Consider the following 23,585-nt stretch of genomic DNA (forward strand, 5'->3'; position numbering starts at 1 on the left):
CTGTGCTACTCATTCAATTTCGAACAAAGAGATTTATGTGCTGTGGCTGGTCTGTTCTTGTCATGTTTCAATGGAATGGCGTTTATTTCATTGTCTTTCATCCAATAATACCGACAAAAGAAAAGATGGGATCGAAAGGGGAATTTCCTTAGACACAACTACACGCCTCTAGTACACACTCTATACCTGAAGCAACATTTAGAGATTTACTGATTTAGACATTAAATTGGTTATAGGTCTATATTACAATGTCGATGAATGCTCCGAGGGTCATGCCTAGCAGCTACTTTGTAAGCTGGGAAACGTTAAAGGTAAATGATGTTAATTGCAACTTTCAATTTGTAAGTAATTAAATGCGTTTTTACGCCCCAATTTATTGTGTTTGATTTGTTTCAGGTACTATGAATTACTTTTGTCTCATAATTCTCGAATCTAGTTCTACACATTCTATGATTTTAGAAGTTGTTTTTGTTTCATAGAACCCCCAAAAATATACAGCGAAAGGTGTGGCGATTGCAGTTCTGATTATCGTGGTGACGTTGGCAGTTCTAGGTGGATTGGGTTATGGGATCTATGCCGGAGTTACACGTAAGCAAACTTACGCACATATTTGCCTTCGACGTAATATTATTATTGGTAATAATAGCGATATATGTAGGTTGATTGTACAACATAGGGTGGGGGGAGATGAGACCCCGTTTTATTCTTTTTTTCGCCCAATTTGGTAGTTAACAAAAAACATTTAACGAGTTATATAACCGTATCCCCACGACCATAGACTGTTGTTAATTGTTTGAAACACGATCAGGATATTTGGATATTATGTGATAAAGGTGTCCCATCTTAACCCCAAAGTCCTGCATTATGTATTAATTTTCCACTAATTAATACTTTAATTTAAAGATGGAACATCTATAAGAAAAGGCTTGTTCAATGAAGCTACAAATCTCATTAACCGTAAGGTTTTGTTAGTAATTTGTTGGCTTATTTAATTAGTGTGTTCACTGGGTACGAACATGTAGGCTTATACGCCTATACACGCCTGCTTGCATTTTATCCTACATTTACGAGGTATAGGGATTAAGCTTGGTAAATAATCACACAAACAGACTTTTACATGAAGACTTTCGGCTTAAAACATAAAGCAAAAGCCTATTAAGTCACCAAGGTTTCCTTATTACATTACAACAATTTGCTATTGGTTTTGCAGAAGCGACTTGAGAAAAGGATGTTCGTTCAGCATATTGGAAATTGTCTTTCACTTATATCAACACAACTGCAGATTTGCAATGTTAATAATTTAAAAGCACTTCTTATACTTTTTTTCAAAAGAATATTCATGCTCCGTATTTAAACTAAAACAGAGGTGTAAAGAATAGTAAGTTTTGTCAAACATGTACAGAAAGTAGCAAAGATTGTGTGTGTTTAAAGAAAAGTTTAGGTTATATATAATACGTTTTTTTAGGGACCACGGTATACGTATAAAAAGTTGACGAAAATTCAGAAGTCCATGAAAATGGCAGTTACGGTGGAATGAACAAACGAATAAAGTGCGAACAATAAGTTGCGGAATTCCAAAAGGCATTATATAATTGCAACGTATGATAAAACATAAAAGCTTGTTTTAGAAAATATTTATACAAGCGACGGCAACGATAGGAGATTTGATTCTACACTACAAAACAAGTTTGACTGGAATTATAGCACGTTAAATTAAACAAAATGACCTATAGCGTGTTAACAAGTGGTCGGAGGGTCTCACTGGCAGATATAATATAGAAAATATGAAATGGTACGCAAATATTCCGTGTTATAAACAATTCGCTCTGTTGCAATTTGTCTTTAAGGGTTAGGGTTTTTGAAGCCAGGGGTCAGGAGTTGAAAGTAAGAGGTTTATTTGTATAAATAAAAAGTAAATATTGCGCGCGATTGATTTGTTAGGCATTTCCTACACAGTCAATTTATTTACGTAACAGCGTATCACAATAGCAAACAACAGCAGCAGTTTTTTGGACCGACTTTTGCTTCACGTTTAATGACGCATTCGATTGCAAGTTTAAATACTTGTTCAATGTTTGTGCCATCCTTGGCAGAACATTCAACAAAATGATTGACGTTGATGTGTTTCGACATCTTCTCGCCCTGGAAAGATATAACAAGTTTGGACTCTGTCACGATTGTGTGTTTCCTTGTTCAAGACACCTAACGGCACTTGTTCCAACCCAGTGCTAGTCTCTTACGAATTGTATAAATTGTCAGCCATACTTAAATATAGAAAAAATAAAAATATATCCCGAAAAAATCTAATGATACCATTTTAGGCAATATATATATAGTAGGGTGCGGGGAGACGGGACAACTTTAGCACATAATATCCAAATATTCTGATCGTGTTTTAAACAATTAACAACGGCCTATGAGAGTCGCAATGATACGATTTTATAATTCTTTAAGCGTTCTTTGTTTGTCAACAAATGGGACAAATAAATGGAATGAAAAAGTGTCCTATCTTTTCCAACCCTACTATATCCAACAAAATAAAATTCGTTGGAATGGATTTTTTCTTGTACGTATTTCATGGCACTTGATCCTACAGGCTCAATATTTGAATTTTCTAGTTTAAATTTATTTACCATTTCTGTTGTAACTATTGCTTGATCATCGTGTCTGTCTGTTCCATCTTCTGCGCGTACCGAATTTACACTTAACGTAGATGACGTCATTTCTGTTAAATCTACTCCAGTTGTTGTTAATGTGGTTGCCATGGAAGCAGATCGAGTCATAGAGTTTGAAATTGAATCCGAGTTCACCTGAGACCTCAGGTCAGTTTTACACGCAACCAGCATCGTAGGCGTGTGGGGGCAAAAATGGCGGATTTCTGGCGACCATCGGATTTCTACGTTCTGGAAGCTTGAAAGGTTTGTGACGTCATAGCAGATGATTATGATGTCTGCGTTGTTGTAAGAGAGAGGTCGAAGCCGGTCATAATCTTCCTGACCTGGTACAAGTAAACATTTGGTTTACACTTCATTTACTCTCATATGACCTATATGACTAAACATAATGGGACAAACAGTTTGCGCTAGTTTATTGTATTTTAAACACACATCAGAACACACTGGTCATATGTTACATTTGGACCTACAAAAGCAGTCTGGATGTTGTGCTAATAATAGGCTGAATTTAGCCCTAATCCCAGATCCTCGACAAGAACCCAACCCACGTAGAACATAGACTACACTTCCATGCTAACCGAAACTAAGTCAACAAGCCTACGATATCTTGCATAAACACGTATGTACTAATATATACCCGCCGTATCCCACAATGTTAGCACCGCCTTCTTTCGATTTAATTCCACCTCTCTGCTGTAATTTTCAAACACCGTGGGCGTGTACACCTTTGAACAACAGCGGGTTGCTAATTAAATTTAGTATAAGCAAACTATACCAAATAGTACTGTTAGGGAAGTTATGGAATTCCTTTAGCACATATTATCCAATTATCCTGCTCGCCCTAGTATACATACGGATTGTCGTATATAGAGTATGGTGGGGGAAGATGGGACACCTTTTCATTCTATTTTCTCGTCCCATTTGGTAGTAAACAAAGAACATACAAAGAATCATAAAACCGTATCCTCACGATATTTTGGATATTAGGTGCTAAAGTTGTCCCTTCTTTCCCCATCCCACTATATTTGTATTGAAACTGACAACTATACACAAAAGTTTGTTATTAAACATAAACTTACTTCAGGGAATTCGCCTTCAGTATATACAACCAGCATTGAAGTTTTACCGCATCCACCATCCCCAACTATAACACATTTAATTTTGGGTTGCTGCTCGGGGAAAGCACCTTTGACGTCATTGGGTATCCTTTCCATTGTTTGTGTATAGTTTTGGTTTTACAAGTTAAAATTAGCAACTACATTCTAAGAAGTGATGCCAGTCACTAAAAGAAGAAATGCAACTTTGTTACAGTAGTGAAGAATACTATTTAGACTAGCAGTTAGTTGGGGAGGATTCTTTAGTAGCCCATTTTATCTTTAAATGCAGCTAAATATACGCTAAATTTTAAAAATACAAATACATATATACGCGGAAATTGAACGACAATGCTGTAAAAAGAAAAACAAATCCTAGACTTCATCTCTTTTTTATCTTTTTTAATAGTCTTACTCAAACATACAACCTTACAATGCTGTACTATACTCATATTGTGGACGTAATAATGTTTTTTCAATCATCTCCTAGTTAATTTATTTACCTCTCCAAGGACATAAAACAATAAAAACTTACCATCTATCTTTCGCCACCGTTATTCACTAGGCCGCTAGGGGACTGTGACGTTAGAAACAAGTAGTTCTGCTTCCTGTTACGCAAATTGTCTGACGTTGCCATACAGATCCTTTGTATAACGCTGGTGTAACTTTATAGAACTGTCTGAAACTTACCTTTGTAAGCATTCTTAGTCTGGACAGCTTTCGGCGTGATCAAATCTATATATACATGGCGCAAAGCATGTGCGTGTTATGCATATATAGTCTATTACGTCTTCGGTGATATAGTAGGCCAGTCACTATGTCGATTTTCGAAACGTTCTGAGTTATTTATAACGCGGTTATTAACATGCTTTTGTTACTAAACCCTCGTGCAATGCATTACTTTATTGCTAGTAGATCTAATAATACACAGTAAATTGACAGCGTTTAGGAAATAGTAAAATTAACCATGAAACTCATAACTAATTCTGGCAAAACTGTAATCATGTTCGACCTTTTCGCAAGTCGTCAAACTGTACAATGAGCTTGATTTCAAAAATTAAGTGTACAAAAACTCACACAAACCATATTAAAATAGTGTAAACCCATACTTCGGCACTTTATACACCGTGTTGACTGTATTGAATTGTCCTCTTTAACACTTTGCGAAATGGTATACACCATGACTTCATATGCTTCTAACTATATACACTTACTGCTTGAATTTCACTCACAATATTTATAACTACGCTCATTTAGTTCAAAAATCTGTCACTATAATTAACTCCGCTCGCGACGTATGAATACAACTAAAACTATTCGTACAACTTGACTTGAAAGACTAGCCGCTAAATACGATACGGTAGGTTAGCTGGCAAAGGCTTTCCAGCAGGTCACAGCCTTCTAACGTCTTTTGCCGCAGTATATAGACTCGCACAACTCACAGGAAACTGTGGTCTTGTCAGTCAATAAGCGTTTACGCAATGAGGGCGTGTTTTTATACACACCAGCACGAACGCACGCGCTGTGTGCCTTAGGTTTGTAGAACTGTTTAACATAAACAAGAATCCAGGAACAGACTGGAAGGCGAATGCAGATGCAATATTCTTGTATACGTTTATCACACTGCTAATAGCTATATACTAGCAACAACACACACACATTAACCCACTTATAAATAGTCCATATATTTGTGTATACATGGCCCACTGTCCTACTCAATGTATTATATCAGCATACTTGGCGTATTTAATTGACCGTGGTGTAGACTACATTATTATACAGCCGACACGTCTTTATTAATAGACCATGGTGTAGCAACATTCGTCGCAACCGAAACACAATCAGAGCTTATTTTGTTTCTACTGTAAAATGTCTCGTCTAGTGAGATAGGATGAGGTACACGATAACATGTTTTAAGGGTACTCTGTATTATTGGTAAAGACAGGCTTAAGACGAATATATGTGTATTTGTTAAAAGGTGGTGTAATAGACTTATGCTGTATATGTATATATTATTTATTGGGTACAGTGGGTATATAGGTGTTTATATAACTGTTATATAGGTATGTATTAGTAAATATATATCAGTATATTTAACATTGGTTCTGTATATAAAAATATGCAAAACATATGAATGTATACATATACATGAACATTTGGAGTTAGTATAAACATCAATGATATTGCTTCATGATAGAAAAGACAGGAAGAATCAAATTTTAATAACATATAGTAGGGTGGAGAAAACGAAACAACATTAGAACGTATATAGTATTCAAATATCTTGATCGTGTTTTGAACAATTAACAACGGTAAGGATACGGTTTAACGATTCTTTGACTGTTCTTTGTTTACTACCAAATAGGGCGAAAAGTGGAATAAAAAGGTGGCCCATCTGTCCCCACCCTACTATAGTACTGTGGGGGAAGATAGGACGCCTTTAGCACATATTATCCAAATATTTTGATTGTGAAACAATTATCAATAACGGTCTATGGGAATTGTGGGAATGTGGTTTTTATATTCTTCAAGTGTTCTTTGTTTACTACTAATTGGAACGAGAAAATAGAATGAAAAGTGTCCCATCTCCCCCACCATACTATATATGGAACGCGGTCTGAGTGTTTGCATTTCTGGTGAACGACAGTTGGGTGTTATCTGTTTACTTTATGTTTACGTTGCTCTCTTAGATATCTCAATACAATTCTACACATTTGAAATTCTTCATTCTAATAAATTTGATAAACCGCTAAAGTTTTTAAATTGACATTTAGGATAACGACAACTTGTACGTGGTATAGCTTAAAAAACAAATTTTAGAAAGCCATACATTCTGTATCCCTATCACATGACTTAGGAATTAAGCCAAATTTGGTTCATTACCGGAGTTCTTAGACTACCTGTGTATCTGTAATTATAGAATAATGGAATTTACTTATCTTCGGGTGGCAGAGCAGCGGCAGTGGTAATAACCAGGTTTTGCTTTTATACACCTCGTGTCTGCTTACGAGTTAAGTTAGTGCATGTGTGACATAATGATTTTGTTGTATAGTTGCTCTCTACCGCCTAAACGTGTCTCTTATTGCGAATAAATAAATTAATTATAAAGGATTTCGGAAAAATTGTGTATTTATTTGACTTTCTAAACACTGTCAGTAGTTCTATTGTTTTACTTGAGAGGTCCTACAGCGTGACATGGCATGGGACCTAAGATTTGGGTATTAAAATTTTGTTAACACGCACAATGCCAGTTAAGCAACCGAAAGTTTTAATTCGCTAAAAAAGTTAGATTTAAATTAGGGCTAAACTAAAGTAAACGCACGATTTCTAAGGCCGCAAGAAGTTAAACCAAATGACGTCATTGTTCGCAGCAAACACGCCCGGAGCAAACACGCTTACAGTAATTTTTCACTGATGTTTAGTTACTGTGATGCTGTATTATTCCTATTACCCACGTCAAGAAATCTATTTTAGAGACGTGAGAATATGGTTGTATAATTTTGTAAATATTTTTTGTTTCTACAAAATGGGTCGACGATATAGAATATCCCATCTTACCCCAATCTCCTATGTACGTGTTTCTTTTTTCTCTGCTTTAAGTTTTGGTCACGACAAACGTAAAGGGTTAACTAAACCGTTGTTTTTTGCACCATTAACAATAAACCGTTCAATCAGTTGATGTCTTGCAGCAACCTAATCTTTAACTGTCGGTTCGAAATCAGGTTTAGCAGAAATAGACTATAAATAAATAGAGTTCTTATAGGAAACTGCTGATTGAAATAGATAGGTCATTTGTTCTTATCGATAAATTCTTAGCATAGTCTTAGTGAAAAACTGTGCGATTCGAGTCTTCGTTCTGAACTTTGGAACCTATAAGAGTTGTTGTTGTTAGAAGCTTACTCTGACCGTTGGTCGAAATTCCAGGGGTAGCCAACAGTAAAAAGTCGTATAATCTTAATGTTATAAAATTTTATTTATTTTGTGCAAGCATTGGTTATACAATTGATTTATTAGTTGGCAGTTTGTGGTTTATGGATATTTCTTTTTATAATCTGTCAATTTATGATGATAATGGGTGGTCAGTTTGTGACTTAAGACGTCGGTTTTATTGACAAGGCTTAGCCGTTGTTTTGATATTATTATCCAGTTAGTGACGGAATCTGGATCTTAAACGTTCTGTTGTGTTATGGCATAAACCATAAACGATCTAGTGAATTACTTTTTGCATGTAATAATACTAGTACGTAGACAGAACTATTCGTAGGTCTGTTAAGTGAAATATGCGTAATAGTTCGCGGTAAATTAAGGGCTGTTTGTATAAGTGATATGATCACAAGTTGAAAGATTCTGGACAGCAAACAATATACTCTTGAGCTACAACAAGAAATCGTTTTTACTTTGAAAAATTAGACGAGCTTTGTAGGTTTCGTAAAACGGGGCAAGTGTCGAAAAGTTTAAGAACCCCTGTTTACTATTGTTTAGTATGCTTTTGTTCTAGGACCTAGGTTCATTAAATGGAAGCAAAACAAACTTAGCGTGGCTCAAGCGAGTTCGCCATTTCGCTTCAGTTACTACGGGCGAAAAACTTGTTTGTCTGCCCGTCAGTGCTTTCCAGCGCTTATAACGATTGCACCACAACATTGCCTTTATTCGAACTGCCGAGCCTCACTCGTTGACAGCTGCTAAAATAACGAAATGTGTTGTTGATACATTTATATATATATTAGCATACGATTATTGACACCATACGTTGCAGAATATTTTAAGGTATTTAAGTCTGGAAAAATATCTGAAAATGAATGTTTTTGATACAATGTACAATACTTCGTCGCAATCTACCTCAGGATCCTGTTCATACGCCTACGACAACAGATCAAACCAACGTTTGGGGTATGTAAACATATATTTCGCCAGTGTATTGTGTTGGTAAAAACATATGGGGCAGTATTTTATCCCTAATACAGTCGTGTAACCATATACACTATACAATCTGTCGGAATCAGCTTCGTAATATGGCTGTATCCACCGCAAGAAAGAATGAAAACGAAAAAATAGTTTTATCAGAGGTAAATACGCGTGAACGATTTAGCAAGTTTTGTCAACTGATCTGTAAGTATTCACCAAAGTCGGTAGAGACGTTAGGATGATGCATTACCGCCATGTTTTAAACATTTGGCGTTAAACTCAACTTAGTCACTCGTGTGGTATGTTTCATGTCTTTTGGTTGGTTCATAATATTGCGCGTGTTTTGGCATATTTTATTGAGCAGTAGGTCAAGTCATGTTATATATTTTGATGTTGTTTGTATCGGCCGTTTGTTGACTTCCAACTCGTTAAGCCAGTTCCATGAAATATATTTACGCAGGTTTAATAGTTAACAACCTGTATGAGTATATGACGATTGTATGCACCGTAGGTTGTTTCATAAGGTAATTTAAAGTGATTTATTTTTGTGAATGAAATTGTGCCTTTGCAATATACCCAATTTGTAAATGCGCCATTGTTGTGTTTGTCTTTTTAGAGTTAGGCAGACTGCAATCGTTATGGGGACTTTGGACCCGCCTTTCAATTGTGTTATGATTTACGTTGCCGTTAAAATAGATTGTTGTTTGTTTGGACTTTGCTCAATTGTGGTTTATTGGTTTTTCTTACAAGCCTAGTGCTTATGCAGCACGATTTTAGTTTTCCTTAAATGAGGTCCTTTTCAGTACTGTGGCATCAGCCTGTAGCTCTGTACATAGGTGATAGGTCAGGCTAGTTCCATAGGATATTGTATGGTGCCTATCTAAGGGTAGGGCCTACATAAGAAAGTTATAGTAGTGTACAGTCAGTGTCAGCTTGCATACATAGGCACGACACCTTCTGACACCAAATATAGTTAACTCTTATAGATTAGGCCCAAATTTACTTTTGTTTTGCTGTCTATGAGAAATTAATCATTGGCAGACTGTGCTGGACTCTCGTACTTTGCTCATTGTTGGTAGGACAAACACATTCGCTTAAAACAGTAACATCATGGCATCTGCTTTGCTGCCGAAACGTAAGCCAGGTCCAGATGACATGGACATGGTGAAGGAAAATATAAGGTTTTTTAATTCTCATTTGTTTTTCTCTGTTCTACACATATTTTAAAGTGCAATTTTGTTGCTTAAATGGATAAGTGTTATTGTGTTGGTCATTTATAAAATGAAAGTTTGAATTATGATGACAGTTTTTTTAACATCAAGAACTAAGTATGTGACACCTTTTAATTATTATTTAAAATTATGGTTTAGGGTTGATGTTGTCTCTCGAGCTTACCAACTGTGCAAAGAATATTTGGATGGTCCCTGGTCTCAGATCTCAATACACGAGTTTGAAATCACTACCTTAGGGTAAAGTGTTTGTTTTATAATATATATTTTGTGTGCATGTCGCCCCAAAGTATAAAAGATGAGGGTCATTATGTATTTTAACACCCCAGTTTTCTCCGCTTTGATTGTCTAAACCAGTGGTTCCCAAAGTTTTTTTAGCGTGACCCAAATCAGAGTATTATGAACATCTCACGACTCATGGCTAATCCTTTAGCTGGTGGCCATGTGAAATTCTGGGACCAAAATGTTCAATAGGCCTCACTGATACCTGCTGTCTTATTTTTTTGCGAAAAAGTCCAGCGTTCGTGTCGAAAATTAACTTAAAAATGCGCGAAAACATGCTGCCTCACCGTAATTCGCTTGACTTGCGTAAGGTTAACGATTTACATCACAATAGTATTATGTTACGTAACAATAGTGTGATGTATTACGTAAATGCGGGGCGTTATAGACTTGTTTTCGCACTGTTTTATGATAGTGAAAACCTTAAACCCCTAATTCCCAACCAATAACCCCTAACGTATTACGTAATCTGTAACGTAGATAAAACGTAACAATACACATTCTATGACGTAATAAACTAACCTCTGTTTATTTCATGACGGCTCGCGTGGATAATACCGTTACGCAGCACGATTTCGCGCATTTTCAAAGTTATTTTTCGACAAACGCCCGAGTTTTTAAAATCTTTAACTGTTTGTGTGGATCTTTCAATGTATTGTTGAAAAAAAAGGATAAAATACAACGCACGTAAAGGCTAAAATATGATACATGTGCTTCTTAAACATTCAAGCCTGTTTTAAACCTCTTACATGCCCAATGATTACGTGTCAATCCCTATTATGACGCAAATATTCGACGTGTAAATTGCTATTATGTCGCAATTAATTGCCAGGTCAAACAATCGCTATTATGATGCAATGAATCCACGTGTGAATGCCTACTATTTTGTAACAAACAGTCAACCTAGCTAAGAAAAACATGGTAAATATAAGGGTAAACTACAACGCAAACTAACCCGAACGCTTAAAAGGAAAAAAACTCGTTTTGATAGATTTAAATCACCTTGGCGCGACCCATTTTCCAACCCTGTGCGACCCATGTTTGGGTCACGACCCATACTTTGGGAACCACTGGTCTAAACAAACAAGCATATTCCTAGCATACTGCATTCTATTACTGAAGTTTCTTTTTGTATAATTAGTATGACTGTAGTTAAACTATAATGTATATTTAATCGATGTCACAACAGATTTTGATAAAAAAGTTACAAGTGTAACACATATGAATACGATCATAGTCGCCTAACATGGGTATGCAAAAAATAAAGTAATGTCTATGCTATGCATTTGCCTAGCATAAACTTGTTTGGAACTTTAGGTTTAATTTTGTGGTAATTCCATAAATTATTTACAGGGGTGGTTTAACAAACAAACTGTACATATGTAATTTGCCACCAAAGTACAGATCAAATGACAATGACAGCTGTTATCCAAACACAGTCCTTCTGCGACTCTATGGTCTTATCCTACAGGTATCCTCGAATTATTTTTTTTGTTTGCATTATTATTGGATATAATCATATAATTATAAGTTATAATAGTTATGTCCTGCCCGGATTTGTAATTACTAATATAATGTTTAAATGTATAATAAAATACTTGTTGTAATGATAGTGCTAAACTGCTAATATCAATTAGTTAGTAACTTGGTTTTAACTTGTTTTATAAAGTTTTATTATATATATCGTGCCTTTTTTAATTACAGGATTTCAAAGCTCAAATACAAGAAAGTGTTGTGTTTTCGATTCTGGCTGAGAGAAAGGTTGGTCCCAAACTCTATGCTGTGTTTCCTGGTGGACGACTTGAAGAATTTTTACCAGTAAGTTTACAAAATTACTGCACCATATTCAATGTGGGTGAGGTCCTTGTCGAAGACATGGGATTTGAGTCAGATTTGGCCTATTACCCCAACATACGGCTCAATGGCTGCATATTAATATGTATGTCGTTTAGGGAAAAGTCTGACCAGACCTTTTTCCTAGACTTGGCCATGTTTCTTTGTTTGTGTAGCTTAAAAATCCTGTGCACACTTGTAAATAAAAAGAAAAAAAGAGTTTTGGACTTTAACCTGTCCTGTTGGTTTAATGCCTTGCTTAATTACATAACATTGTATTTTATGTTTATTTTATAATAATAAATTGTCTGGTTTCTAGTGACCTCGCCACCATAACTGATTTATCGATTGAAACTAAAGCTGTATTAAAAGTTAATTGTTTCATAGAGCCGTACCCTAAAAACTTCTGATTTATTTGATCCAATTACATCTCGGCACATTGCACAAAGGATGGTTGAATATCATTCCTTGCAAATGCCAGTAAAGAAAGAACCAACTTTTATTATCTCCAAACTGTACACGTGAGTATTGTATTTATTGTGGTTAAAAGGCCTGTCTGCAGCACAGAGGTTTTCAAGGCTTGATTCTGCTATCATAGTGTATTTATGTGTCATTTGACAAGACACTTACCAGCAATTGCTCCAATCCTATAGTTCTTTATGAGTTGTCTAAATTGTCAACTATAAATGAAATAATGAAAAAATCCCCCAAAATATCAGCCACAAAGTTACCTATGTCATAACTCGTAAGCAGACACGAGGTGTATGAAACAGAACACCTGTAATATACCAACTGTCATTAATCCACCATTTAAGGATTCAATCTATCTTCTAATGATTCAATTTATGTTCTAATGATTCAAATATTTTATTGCAACTGATAAATGTAACCGTTCATACCACTTTTCAGGTATTTTGAAAATGCGAAAAGTGCCGATTTCTCGGATGAGTACAAACAGTCACTCTACCTTAAACTAATGGCGTGCAATATTGAAGCAGAAGTACAGTTTGTAACGTGAGTTTCTGATGTTTTTTGTTGTTTTTCCACCATTTACTTACACGGGATGTTTTATTTTTTGCAGAAGAATAATATCAAAGCAAGATGTTGTTGTTTTCTGCCACAATGACATACAAGAAGGTATGCTCATTTTTTGCTCTTATTTTTGTTATAAATTATCTTTTAACAAAAGTTCAAAGTATATTTACAGTTTCTGAATCTCTGCTTAATTAGGCTTTTTAATGGCAAACTGTTTTTATCCTCATTTTGCCTGCCTGCATGTGGCAGATTATGCCTGTTCATTGCAGTAATTGACTAGGACTAACGTGGTTTCTTTTTAGGCAACTTATTGCAGAGCATACGTGATGATCAAAACAACCCTGTTCAAATGATTGACTTTGAATACAGCAGTTACAACTATCGGTATACAAATTGTTTTTTATTACTTATGTATATGGTAATGCGGCCAGGCAATTTATATATTATGTGATATAACCTAATTATGTCTCGCTGAATGGCAAAGATAAAATGAAATCAAAAGATGCCAGAAAATCTCTTTCAAATTTATTTATATAAAATATCTACATCCTATCAGACCACCATTTTATGTTTAGGGGTTTTGACATCGCCAACCACTTTTGTGAGTGGATGTATGACTACAGCTACTCTTCATGGCCATTTTTTAGTTACAAGTTTGAGCATTATGCTAACCAGCAACAACAGGTAGTGTAAATACTTGATATAATGAATTATTGGGTTTTCAAAAAGATTTAGGAATTGGCTTATTTATATTGTCTACTTCATAAAGGTTTAATTAATATTCTCTACTCTATATGGGAGGTCCTTATCTAGAACCTAGGACTAGTGTGCTCTGAAATATGAGGTAATGAGCCAAATCAGGCCTAAATCCAAGATCCTCAAGGACCTCATTCATACAGATTAAAATAGTGTGCTCTAATGTACCCAAAATCTAGTGTTTTAATATTGATTATTGTTATCATGTATTTCAGGCGAACCTTGTAGAAGTTTATCTAGAAGAAAGCTACAGAGTGCGCCCGTCAAGAAGAAGTGACCCAAAGTGGCAAAAAGCTTACATAATGGATGAAATAAAAAGGTAAATTACAATATTCTTGTATTACTTATACACTAGAAGTTACATATATATTATATCACAAAATACGCCTCAGGTGAGCTATTTTTGGTAACCATATTCTACACTTGCACTTTCCCTGTTTGGGAATGCTTTCTTAAGTTTATGATTTCAAATCTTTTATGTTGATATATTTAACAAAGCACAATAAACTTTTTACCCAAGACATGGTTGTTAAAGAACGACAGAGTGTTTTGTTACTGTAAATAGGGTCATTTTAGTCAAGCCTGGGTGTAATGTAAAATTACTAGGTGTGAAATTATTTTTCTGATTACATTATTAAAAGATCAGATTTGTTATAAGTGCAGAAGTAATGCTTGTTTATAATTTCATCAGTTTCGCGTAATTCACTTTTAATTTAAAAATTTAGGTGTGCCAATCAGGATTTTGTAATTTATTTAGCTTTTTGCTGCAATTGGTTAAATAAAAATAAAATAAGTATTATACTGCACTTGTAGCAATCGATAATTTGTTATAATTTGATTGATAAAGTGTCGAGGAAAAAGTTAAGCTCTGTGCCGTGCCTGATTTTTTGTAGGGCCCATTTTGTCTATTTCATGCCGTGTCGGTGAGACACGCGCTGAGATATTTTTAAATAGGTCAACTGACCAATAACGCTCTGAAGGAAGCTGAGAAGTTGGAGGTGGATTTAACTCAGCAAGTAGTGCTAGCGTTTTGCTCCAGGACTGTTCTTCAACAATTCTAGATTTAACGTGTGTTTTGGTAGAGCCACTTGCTTTTTATAGTACTGTGATTAATTTTCCTTTTCTTTTAAACTTCTTTAATGTGCTTCACAAAGTATTATTTATAATTTGTTTGCATTTAGTTTGCAAATGTCTTGCAATTTGTTTGGTTTTAATTTTTTTTCAATTACCTTTCAAACTTACAACTAAGTTTTAATATTTGTTACTTCCTAACATTTCACTCTTTGCTTTAGTTTTAGCCAATTCATGACAAGGTTTTCAATTTTTATTTTACTATTTTTTTTAGGTTCTCTTTGTTGTCTCATATTTTCTGGGCGCTATGGTCCGTGGTACAAGCTCAGATCTCTGACATTGGTTTCGGATACATGGTATGTGACTGCATTTGCAAAAAAATATAAAGTATTAAATTTAATTATCCTCACATGACAGGGCAATGACAATTGTTATAACATTGGTGTTTTGATTTTATTTCATACACCTCGTACCAACTTACGAGTTTCCACACATTTTTTGGGGTGATTATATTTTTTGCTTGCAGTTGCAAAACATTGTAGTATTACTATTAATAAGCGAAGGGAGGGTAGATTTTAAAACACCATTTTTAACCCTTTGTAAAGTAGTGAACAAACAATATATATAACATGTAAATAAAAGAAGTTGACTTATACCTGTATCGCAGACAACTTAATAGTTATAATATGGTTGTCTTATTTCATACATTCGTGTTTTTTTTGTACAGCTTGTTATATAACAAGTGGTTAGACACATACACCCACAAATATAGCAGCATATTTTATCATACAGTATAAATGAAAGCACTTTAAACACCACCGTTTGTTTTTACTAATATAGTCTAAAAACATTTATTTTATAGGAATATGCCTTGGCACGAATGGATGCTTTTTTTAAGCACAAAGAACTTGTAACTCAGAAGTAACAATCCAATGGTCATGCAAATTCTAATGCACCAAATAGTGTTACTTATGTTTAGTTCATTGCCTGAAGCCAAGAGTTGCTTTAATTCATTGTTCTTACATCTATATCATAGGACAGATCATGAACTAATGGTACATCCCTGTTTTGTGAAAATGTACTTTTCATTTATAATATGTACATTTCAATTTTTTGGCCCCGATTTATGACCTATTTCCTTTTACTGCCTTTAGTATTGTTTGTAAATCGCACTCTTTGTGGTCAAGTTTTATTTTTTGTTTGTAATTTTAACTATGTACTTGTTCAATTACTACTTCCTATTCCATACGTTTCTTGTGATTGGATTACTGAATTTTGTACATAAATTCCTTAAAATCTTAGTGCTGTTGCTTAATAAGATACACGACATTTTTATTTAACAAGCAAGTACAAAAATATATATTCCTTTTTTTAAAGCTATTTTTAAGCCGTTCTTGACCAAATGATGCGCTATAGTATACAGTTGTTTTTTTTTGATGGAATAAATTCATTCAAATATGAATCAACAAGTTGTGACAAGCATACTCTGCAGCTCTTCGCACCTACATGTTACACAAATCCAACATTCTTATACATTAATTTTACCGTGTTTTAAGAAACTGCCGCGAGCGAATGTTTTATAAAGGAATGTGACTTGTTTATCCTCGCATGTTTAAGCAACGATAGTCGTTTTGTTCTGTTTCATACACTTCGTACCCGCTTATACGTGAAGCGCTGTGGTTGCATTATCACGCGGCACACCCTATACTTTATCGTATTTCTCACAGACACTAGACTAGACACAGCTTTTAATATCCAACTCGTTTCTATTGTGGCCCACCCAATTCAAACACTGCCTTTTTCTTTTGATTACGTAAAACTGACGAGTGGCGAACGCGCGACAGATCAATAAGAAAACAAACGAGACTAGAGTGTTTGATTTGGAATCTAAACTGTACATAGTTTGCATTTAATAATATCAAACTAAGAAGTGCCTGCAGTTATGTATCGTTATAGTACGTATACTAGTTCGAAGAAGAAAAACAGCTGCTAGACACGTGTATGCATTCAGCAGTACCGGCGAGTTCTACTGTTCTTTGTAGTACAGTGTTCAAATGAAGGCCTGTTGTACCGATTACTGCAGTTGAAATAGATTACCAAACGTCATAGTCTCAGTGGGAAAGTTCTGCAATTCTAAAGACTAAAATTGATTGTCACGCACGAAAACTGTGACAAAACACATGTGTCTATTAGTTTATAAATAACAAATAGAATGCTTCTATAACAATATAAGCAGACATCAACATCGTGGCATAGTTTAGTTAGTTAGTAGTACAGAGGCAAGAACTGTACAAATCATTGTTGACAGTTAGTATCAACTTCGCTGTGCTGTTGTATTTTACGAAAGAACGTGACGTAACCGGATCTTGTGCTATTGCGGTCTGCTGCACTGCATGCCGGTCATTGTACATAAGAGGCCGCTACCGAAATTTGGTTCAGTTTATTTACTCATTTGTATTGAATGAAGAAAAATGCAAGTATAGACCGGTACAAATCAGTAATGGTTCGGTTTATTTGCTCGTTTGTGTTGAATGAAGAAAGAATACAAACAATAGCCAATGCTAAGCCCTATGGCTGTACACATTACAGCTTAGAGGCACTAAAAGAATCTAGTATGATAGCTTATTGTAATTTTCTCTGTTTTTAAGGGTCCCGGCTATTAGGCAATCGTACTATGTTAGATAATGGGGAATTGGTGAACGGCAACGTATGTCATGTTGCAAAAACAGAAGTAAAGGATCGATTGAATACCAACGGTATAAAACATGATTCAGGTTCTTTAAACAAACGGTAAGTAACAGTGATCACTTTAATAACAGGGTATTTTAATTAAATGTACGTGCATCGTGTTTTTTTGACAAAACCTATTAACGTACCGGTACGTGGTCTGATTTATTTGTTTGTATTGATTACGAAACTAATCTATAGCATAACTGTATTATTAAAATGACGCACATGCAGTAACCCAGCATCATGCTTGAATCGTACTATTGCGTGTTTGTATGTAAGGTATCGTCATGCTGCGTAAAATTTAATTATTCATCCAGCAGCCTTGTTACCCGCAGGTCATTGTGGGATAGTTGGCTTCGATCTTACGGATTGAAACCAAAAGCGGAGACGGCAGAATGTTACCACGAGTCTTTCATTCTGCATGGTTATCGACCGACGCCGTCCTCGGTCTTATATTGCGTGAAGAGGTTTGTGGACATTTTGTATTAGCTTGGCAGAAATAAAACCTTTCTCCTTAATAACGGCCGCAAATTGGATAACGTTGATATATAGGACGCATGTCTCAAGGGGCACGCCATTGAAATGTTTCGTCTGAATTGTATTTCCGGGCATTACTTATACTAGTCTTATTTATAACATAAGTGAAGCTTTTGTATTGTCTACTCTACATTCAACACGATTTTTTTGTACGCTAATCATTTTCTGATTGATTTATATTCCAAGAATTAACGAAGCATGTGAACGATGGTCTTTAATAATTTAGAGGTACCGAGACAGTCCATTAGTAAGTCTTAGAAGCGTAATAATATAGTAGGGTGGGGGTAGATGGGACACCTTTCGCCCGTAAAGTAAGTATCCCGATCGTGTTTTAAACAATTAACAACAGTCTATGGGAGACGTGATACCGTTTTACAATTCTTTGAATGTTCTTTGTTTACTACTAAATGGGACGATAAAATAGAATAAAATGGTGTCCCATCTCTCCCCACCCTATACTATATAAAGAACTAACTAAAAGTCCCACAATATCACTGTTTTAAAACAAAACCAAGTCCAAATGAAAATTTATTGACCTATTTCATAACTTAATACTCCTATACACCGTGTCTCTCTAGTACAATCAAATACTTGATACAAACGCAATGTGGCAAATGGTATGACCTAGCTCACTACCATTAGCAGTGTAGCGATCTAGACAACGCAAGACTTTTTTGCAGACAGTATAATACACGATGTACCTGAAGCGTAAAATGTATTAATTAAACCGATGTGTAACTACTGTATATACTAATATGTTGCAGATAGTAATATACGCGGCGCCTAACAGTCCGCTTAATGTATAGTACTGTGGGGGAAGATGAGACACTTTTACCATATTATATTTAAATAACCTTATCATGTTTTACACATTTAACAACGGTCTGTGGGAGTCGTGGAAATAAGATTTTATAATTCTTTAAATGTTCTTTGTTTACTACCAAATGGGACGAGAAAATAGAATAAAAGTGTATCCCATCTTCCCCCACCCTACTATTTTAAACCAGTGTGTAACTGCTGTACTCCTACACAGTTTATTCCATCCAACTAACGAAACACTGAACGTATGGACACATCTTATACCGTTCGTTATCGCAGCAACCCGGCATTTCAAATTCGCAAACGAAATAATGACTGAACGAGGATATACGGACCCTCTGTTTTATCCTTACTGGTTTTTCGTGTTAGGTAAAGTGTGTTTACTAACATGGTTCGTTAGAATGTTACAATGTTATAATCGATACGTATTAATTGTCTGTAACGTGTATACTAATTGATGGTAATATGAGATACCGTTAGCTAATAATATCCTCTATATTTCCCGATCGTGTTTTAAATAATTACCAACAACAAGACTTTGTAGGCTAAATTTATATATGTAGTAGGGTGGGGGAAGATGGGACACCTTTGGCACATAATATCCAGATATCCTGATCGTGTTTTAAACAACTAACAACGGTCTATGAGACTCATGGGGACATAGTTTCATATTTCTTTGAATGTTCTTTGTTTACTACTATATGGGACGAGAAAATAGAGTTAAAATGTGTCCCATCTTTCCCCATCCTACTGTATATATAATTCTTTGAGTGTTATTTTTTACTACCTAAGGAAACGAATAAATAGAATAAAAACATGTACCATCTTACCCCAACTCACTAGCATATATAAAGTATTATTTAACGTAACCAACCACGCCTGTATCAAAAATGTGCAACGTTAACGTTATATAGCTTCGTTCAAATCATAAGTTATGTGCTCAAGTACTTAAATTGTATTCTCAACGCAAACATTTATAAAGGTGTCGTATTGACCTTTTTTGGAAGTTCCCTCGCCCATACATTTAACTGCCTCACACCTGGAGCTAGGGAAGCGTGTTTCTGCTGTGATTATGGATGTATTGCAATCCAATGCATTGGACTTGCCACCTGTTTTACTTTCTACATTTGCCCTTATACTTGTGTGATCCCACATACAGGTGAGACCGATATTTATACCCAAAACATTCCGTTATATAACGTCTGTCCTTGCCCGCCACGCGAGGGGAAATAAGTTACAGTCATTCATTTACACGTATTGGCAAACTCCGGCCTAAATCACAGGTCCCATGGCGTGTCACGTTGCAGGACCTCACCCACATAGAATAGTATTGCTCAACATAAGTATTAAGTATGCTGTAAAAATTTTATTGTGTTGTAGCATTAAAGCGCTTTCATACAAATTCAACGCGGTACGTTACTGGTATTTATTATATCCACATATAAGCTACACTGCCCATTAATGCTATAATAATGCTATGAATTATACATTATCTTATAGTCACTAGGGCCTATAGTGTAAATGGTCTACTATTGGCCTATATCTCCTACGGCGTGTGATGCTGTATAGGACTTCACGTACGAGAACAGAAAATAATTTAATCGTATTTTATGTATAACATTATAACAAGCAATAATTGTTTTTAACACCGCTACAGGTTCATACCATTTGGCATATTTTGCTATCATAGTGGGAAGCATGATGGCTGTACCTATCGTGTGTTATTCTAGACTGCCGTACGTTCCGTACAGATACGTGCTGCGAATAGCTGTATATGTGGTCTTGTATACATCACTGTGTCTCCCATGTTTTTACAAGTAAGTGCCGTACACGGAAGATATTTGTAATTTAATCGCCCGTTTATCCTGCCTGCATAATTAGACGTTAAATTGACAAATATATTTATAAGCTGATATTACCAACTCAAAAACATATTTCTATATAGTGGGGTGGGGGAAGATGGGACACCTTCAGCACATAATATCTAAATCTCCTGATCGTGTTTTAAACAATTAACAACGGTATAAGGGAGTTGTGAAGGCATAGTATAATTTTTTGATTTTTCTTTGTTCACTACCAAATTGGACGGGAAAATAGAATGAACAGGTGTCCCATCTTTCCACACCCTACTATACAGAAAGTATGAAAAAGATCTTATTTTTTAATCATTTGTTTTGTAATCTTAAAGTACCAACGTTGCGTAGTTTTATACTATTCTGTGAACTTATAATTCATCTTAACTAAAACAAAACGATAAAAATGAGTGTAAAGATGTACCACTCTACCCCAATCTACTATTTAGTAGGGTGGGGAAAGACGGGACACCGTTTATTTAATGTTTTGTTATTTTTCTCGGTAGTTAACAAAGAACGTTCACGTAATTATAAAGCTGTATCCTTACGACTCTCATATAGATAGTTTAAAACACGATTGGATATCATTCGCTAAAGGTGTCCCGTCTTTCCCCACCCTCATATACCATACTCTTTAACAGGTATTTAACCTTCACGCCCGAGCCACAGTTTAAAACGTGCGGCATTGCCATAAGTGACGAATCAAGAAGAAATTTCTTCGAGTTGACCTGTATTATGGCACTGAGCGCAACGGTAAATGGATTGAGGTTCCCAGAACGTATTTTACCAGGTATATATCGTGACCTTGTGTATAATAATATATAGTGGGGCGGGGAAAGATGGGACAACTTTTTATTCTATTTTTTCGTTCTATTTGGTAGTAAACAAAGAACATTAAACAATTATACAACGGTATTCCTACAACTTACATGGACCGTTGTTAATTTTGAAAACACTATCAGGATATTGGGATATTATGTGCTAAAAGTGTCCCGTCTTCCCCCACCCTACTATTTACACAGCTTGTAGGGCTGAGCTTCCGTAAACTGCTGGCGTTAATACACCGGGTTCGAATCTCGTTACTGCTACCATCGTTGGGGCGTGTCCTTGAGCAAGTATTTTAGCTGCATTAACTACAACTTAATGACCCTATAATAAATTGACCAAAAAGACATCAACCACAAAGTTAAATACGTGGCAACTTGTAAGCAGGCACGTGTATGAAACAAAACACCCGTGTTATAGCGACCGTCTAATTAGGAACTAACCATTGGAATGTTAATTTAAAACTTTGAAAAATATAAATCAGTCACATTTAACGTTATAGGTTGGTTCGATATCGTTGGTCATTCGCATCAAATCTTCCACGTACTTATAGCTGGGGGGCTTTACTACCAAAACAAATTCATTGAAGGAGCGTTGCGTGAAATATTAGGACGACTGGACGAAGGGTAAGTTTGGATGCAATGTTTGTGGTCCCTTTATTGGTTGTCTGAACTTTTAGTTACTTGTTAAAGAAAAAACATGAAAAAAAATACTCGCTACGTTAAATATGTGGTAACTCGTAAGCAAGCACGAAGTGTTTGAAACAGAATACCTGTGTCATAATGACTGTCATGGCCCCGCCACGTGAGGGTAAATTAATTACATTTATTTATGCATATTGGTATCAAACTGTGTGACGGTCACCGCATTTATCTGAAACAATCACCCGTAAACTTGGTAACAATTAAGCAGGCACGAAGTGCATGGAATTAAACATCCATGTTATAATGAATATCTTATCGTTGCTTTGCCACGCAAGGATAAATAAGTTACATTCATCCATTCTCAAGATAGTATACCACAACACTCGATTTTATCATTTTTTTTTTTCGTTTCAGGACACTTAGCGTAGACGACCTCAATATAACGTGGTACAGCGCTTTTCTATTTCCAGCAATGAACGGACTGATTTCAATGGTTTTAACCTTCGTTTTTAGCGTGGTACTCTGCCGCCGACAAAACCTACAATTTGGCGAAAACTGCCAGAAAAACAAATCAAAAAAAGCTCAATAGTGTTCCATTGGTTCATTTTTTTTTGTTGCTAAAAACTGAATTTATATAACTTTACTGACATCTATATTTTTAATTGGGAATGTGTATTTTTGATACACCATATATTACCTCTTTGTTTTATTAATCGTAGCTTGGTGTATTTCGTTTACTCGCCAAGTTGCGATATCTTGTCATACGTGGTTTTAGTTAATTTAAATTATTTTTATGTATTTATCCAGCATAGCACTGTGACTAGCTGCTTATTAAAATAGACCGTGAAACATAAACTCGTTATATATGCTTACAATGTGCTAATATATAGTAGCAATGTCGATTTTATTCTTTAGTTATCAAATTTTCTGACTCTTAACTGTGTTATATTTCGTAAAAGTGAATAAAACACTGTATTTCAATTAAATATATTTAAATAATAGAAAAAAGATTTTATGTTGTATTGGCGTAGTGGAAAAATGCAAAATAAAAGTATTTTGCATATATCTTCGATCATCAGAAAACTAAACGTTTACGAACAGCGAGCACTCCGGTGTGAATTAACCAAAGTGAGTAAAGACCGTTGTTGTTAACCAACAGTAAGCAAGATGCTTTAGTATAGTGGGGTGGGAAAAATAGGACACCCTTTCCCTCTATAGTTTTCGTTCCATTCGGTAGTAAACAAAAAACATTCAAGATATTATCGTTAATTGTTTAAAATACGATCAGGATATTTAG

At 35.3% G+C, this 23,585-nt stretch overlaps 3 protein-coding genes and 1 long non-coding RNA gene across 8 annotated transcripts; 3 read left to right on the top strand and 1 right to left on the bottom strand.

The window, feature by feature from the left end:
* The first annotated feature begins 112 nt into the window (after window positions 1-112).
* Window positions 113-1,352, top strand: LOC149743296 (uncharacterized). The gene is made up of 4 exons (XR_016386542.1): window positions 113-311; window positions 480-588; window positions 904-957; window positions 1,211-1,352. It is a non-coding gene; the product is annotated as an uncharacterized LOC149743296 (long non-coding RNA).
* Window positions 1,232-3,985, bottom strand: LOC149743297 (rho-related GTP-binding protein RhoA-B-like). The gene is made up of 4 exons (XM_089892984.1): window positions 3,755-3,985; window positions 3,313-3,400; window positions 2,634-2,998; window positions 1,232-2,142 (listed from the first exon to the last, which is right to left on the bottom strand). The coding sequence occupies exons 1-4, from the start codon at window positions 3,887-3,889 to the stop codon at window positions 1,981-1,983; spliced, it is 750 nt and encodes a 249-aa protein (XP_089749110.1). The 5' UTR covers window positions 3,890-3,985; the 3' UTR covers window positions 1,232-1,980.
* A 4,519-nt stretch (window positions 3,986-8,504) lies between these two features.
* LOC149743298 (choline/ethanolamine kinase-like) lies at window positions 8,505-16,349 on the top strand. 5 transcript variants are annotated; one of them, XR_016386528.1, is made up of 13 exons: window positions 8,505-8,659; window positions 10,045-10,143; window positions 11,539-11,656; window positions 11,890-12,003; window positions 12,406-12,539; window positions 12,928-13,032; window positions 13,100-13,155; window positions 13,356-13,437; window positions 13,629-13,737; window positions 14,025-14,128; window positions 14,764-14,887; window positions 15,155-15,236; window positions 15,743-15,794. XR_016386528.1 is itself a non-coding variant. In XM_089892966.1 (13 exons), the coding sequence occupies exons 2-13, from the start codon at window positions 9,785-9,787 to the stop codon at window positions 15,803-15,805; spliced, it is 1,137 nt and encodes a 378-aa protein (XP_089749092.1). In that variant the 5' UTR covers window positions 8,508-8,659; window positions 9,716-9,784; the 3' UTR covers window positions 15,806-16,349. The 5 variants fall into 5 exon arrangements, 3 of the variants coding, with proteins under 3 accessions (XP_089749076.1, XP_089749092.1, XP_089749083.1); XM_089892966.1 differs by lacking the exon at window positions 14,764-14,887 and adding an exon at window positions 9,716-9,855 and having other exon boundaries at window positions 8,508-8,659; window positions 15,743-16,349; XR_016386527.1 differs by lacking the exon at window positions 15,743-15,794 and having other exon boundaries at window positions 14,764-14,877; window positions 15,155-15,229.
* A 468-nt stretch (window positions 16,350-16,817) lies between these two features.
* LOC149743299 (membrane progestin receptor gamma-A-like) lies at window positions 16,818-23,351 on the top strand. Its single transcript, XM_089892940.1, has 8 exons — window positions 16,818-17,670; window positions 17,946-18,077; window positions 19,181-19,335; window positions 19,949-20,125; window positions 20,624-20,783; window positions 21,461-21,609; window positions 22,147-22,270; window positions 22,703-23,351. Exons 1-8 carry the CDS (start codon window positions 17,555-17,557, stop codon window positions 22,875-22,877), a joined length of 1,188 nt encoding a protein of 395 aa, XP_089749066.1. The 5' UTR covers window positions 16,818-17,554; the 3' UTR covers window positions 22,878-23,351.
* The last annotated feature ends 234 nt before the right edge of the window (window positions 23,352-23,585 follow it).

The sequence above is a fragment of the Ciona robusta genome, chromosome 1 (genome assembly GCF_009617815.1).
Source record: "Ciona robusta chromosome 1, ASM961781v2".
NCBI classification, from domain to species: domain Eukaryota; kingdom Metazoa; phylum Chordata; class Ascidiacea; order Phlebobranchia; family Cionidae; genus Ciona; species Ciona robusta.

Bases quoted from the DNA above. Each gene is read 5' to 3' on its own strand.
- LOC149743297 (XM_089892984.1), bottom strand. From the start codon at position 3,889: ATGGAAAGGATACCCAATGACGTCAAAGGTGCTTTCCCCGAGCAGCAA. The intron at 2,999-3,312 runs GTATATATTAGT...TACTTGTACCAG, and splicing joins AACATTGTGGGATACGGCGG to GTCAGGAAGATTATGACCGG. The intron at 2,143-2,633 runs GTAAATAAATTT...ATATCTTTCCAG, and splicing joins CAATAGTTACAACAGAAATG to GGCGAGAAGATGTCGAAACA.
- LOC149743298 (XM_089892950.1), top strand. From the start codon at position 8,565: ATGAATGTTTTTGATACAATGTACAATACTTCGTCGCAATCTACCTCA. The intron at 11,657-11,889 runs GTATCCTCGAAT...TTTTAATTACAG, and splicing joins TCTATGGTCTTATCCTACAG to GATTTCAAAGCTCAAATACA. The intron at 13,156-13,355 runs GTATGCTCATTT...GTTTCTTTTTAG, and splicing joins CCACAATGACATACAAGAAG to GCAACTTATTGCAGAGCATA.
- LOC149743299 (XM_089892940.1), top strand. From the start codon at position 17,555: ATGTTAGATAATGGGGAATTGGTGAACGGCAACGTATGTCATGTTGCA. The intron at 18,078-19,180 runs GTTTGTGGACAT...ACTCCTACACAG, and splicing joins GTCTTATATTGCGTGAAGAG to TTTATTCCATCCAACTAACG. The intron at 20,784-21,460 runs GTAAGTGCCGTA...ACTCTTTAACAG, and splicing joins TGTCTCCCATGTTTTTACAA to GTATTTAACCTTCACGCCCG.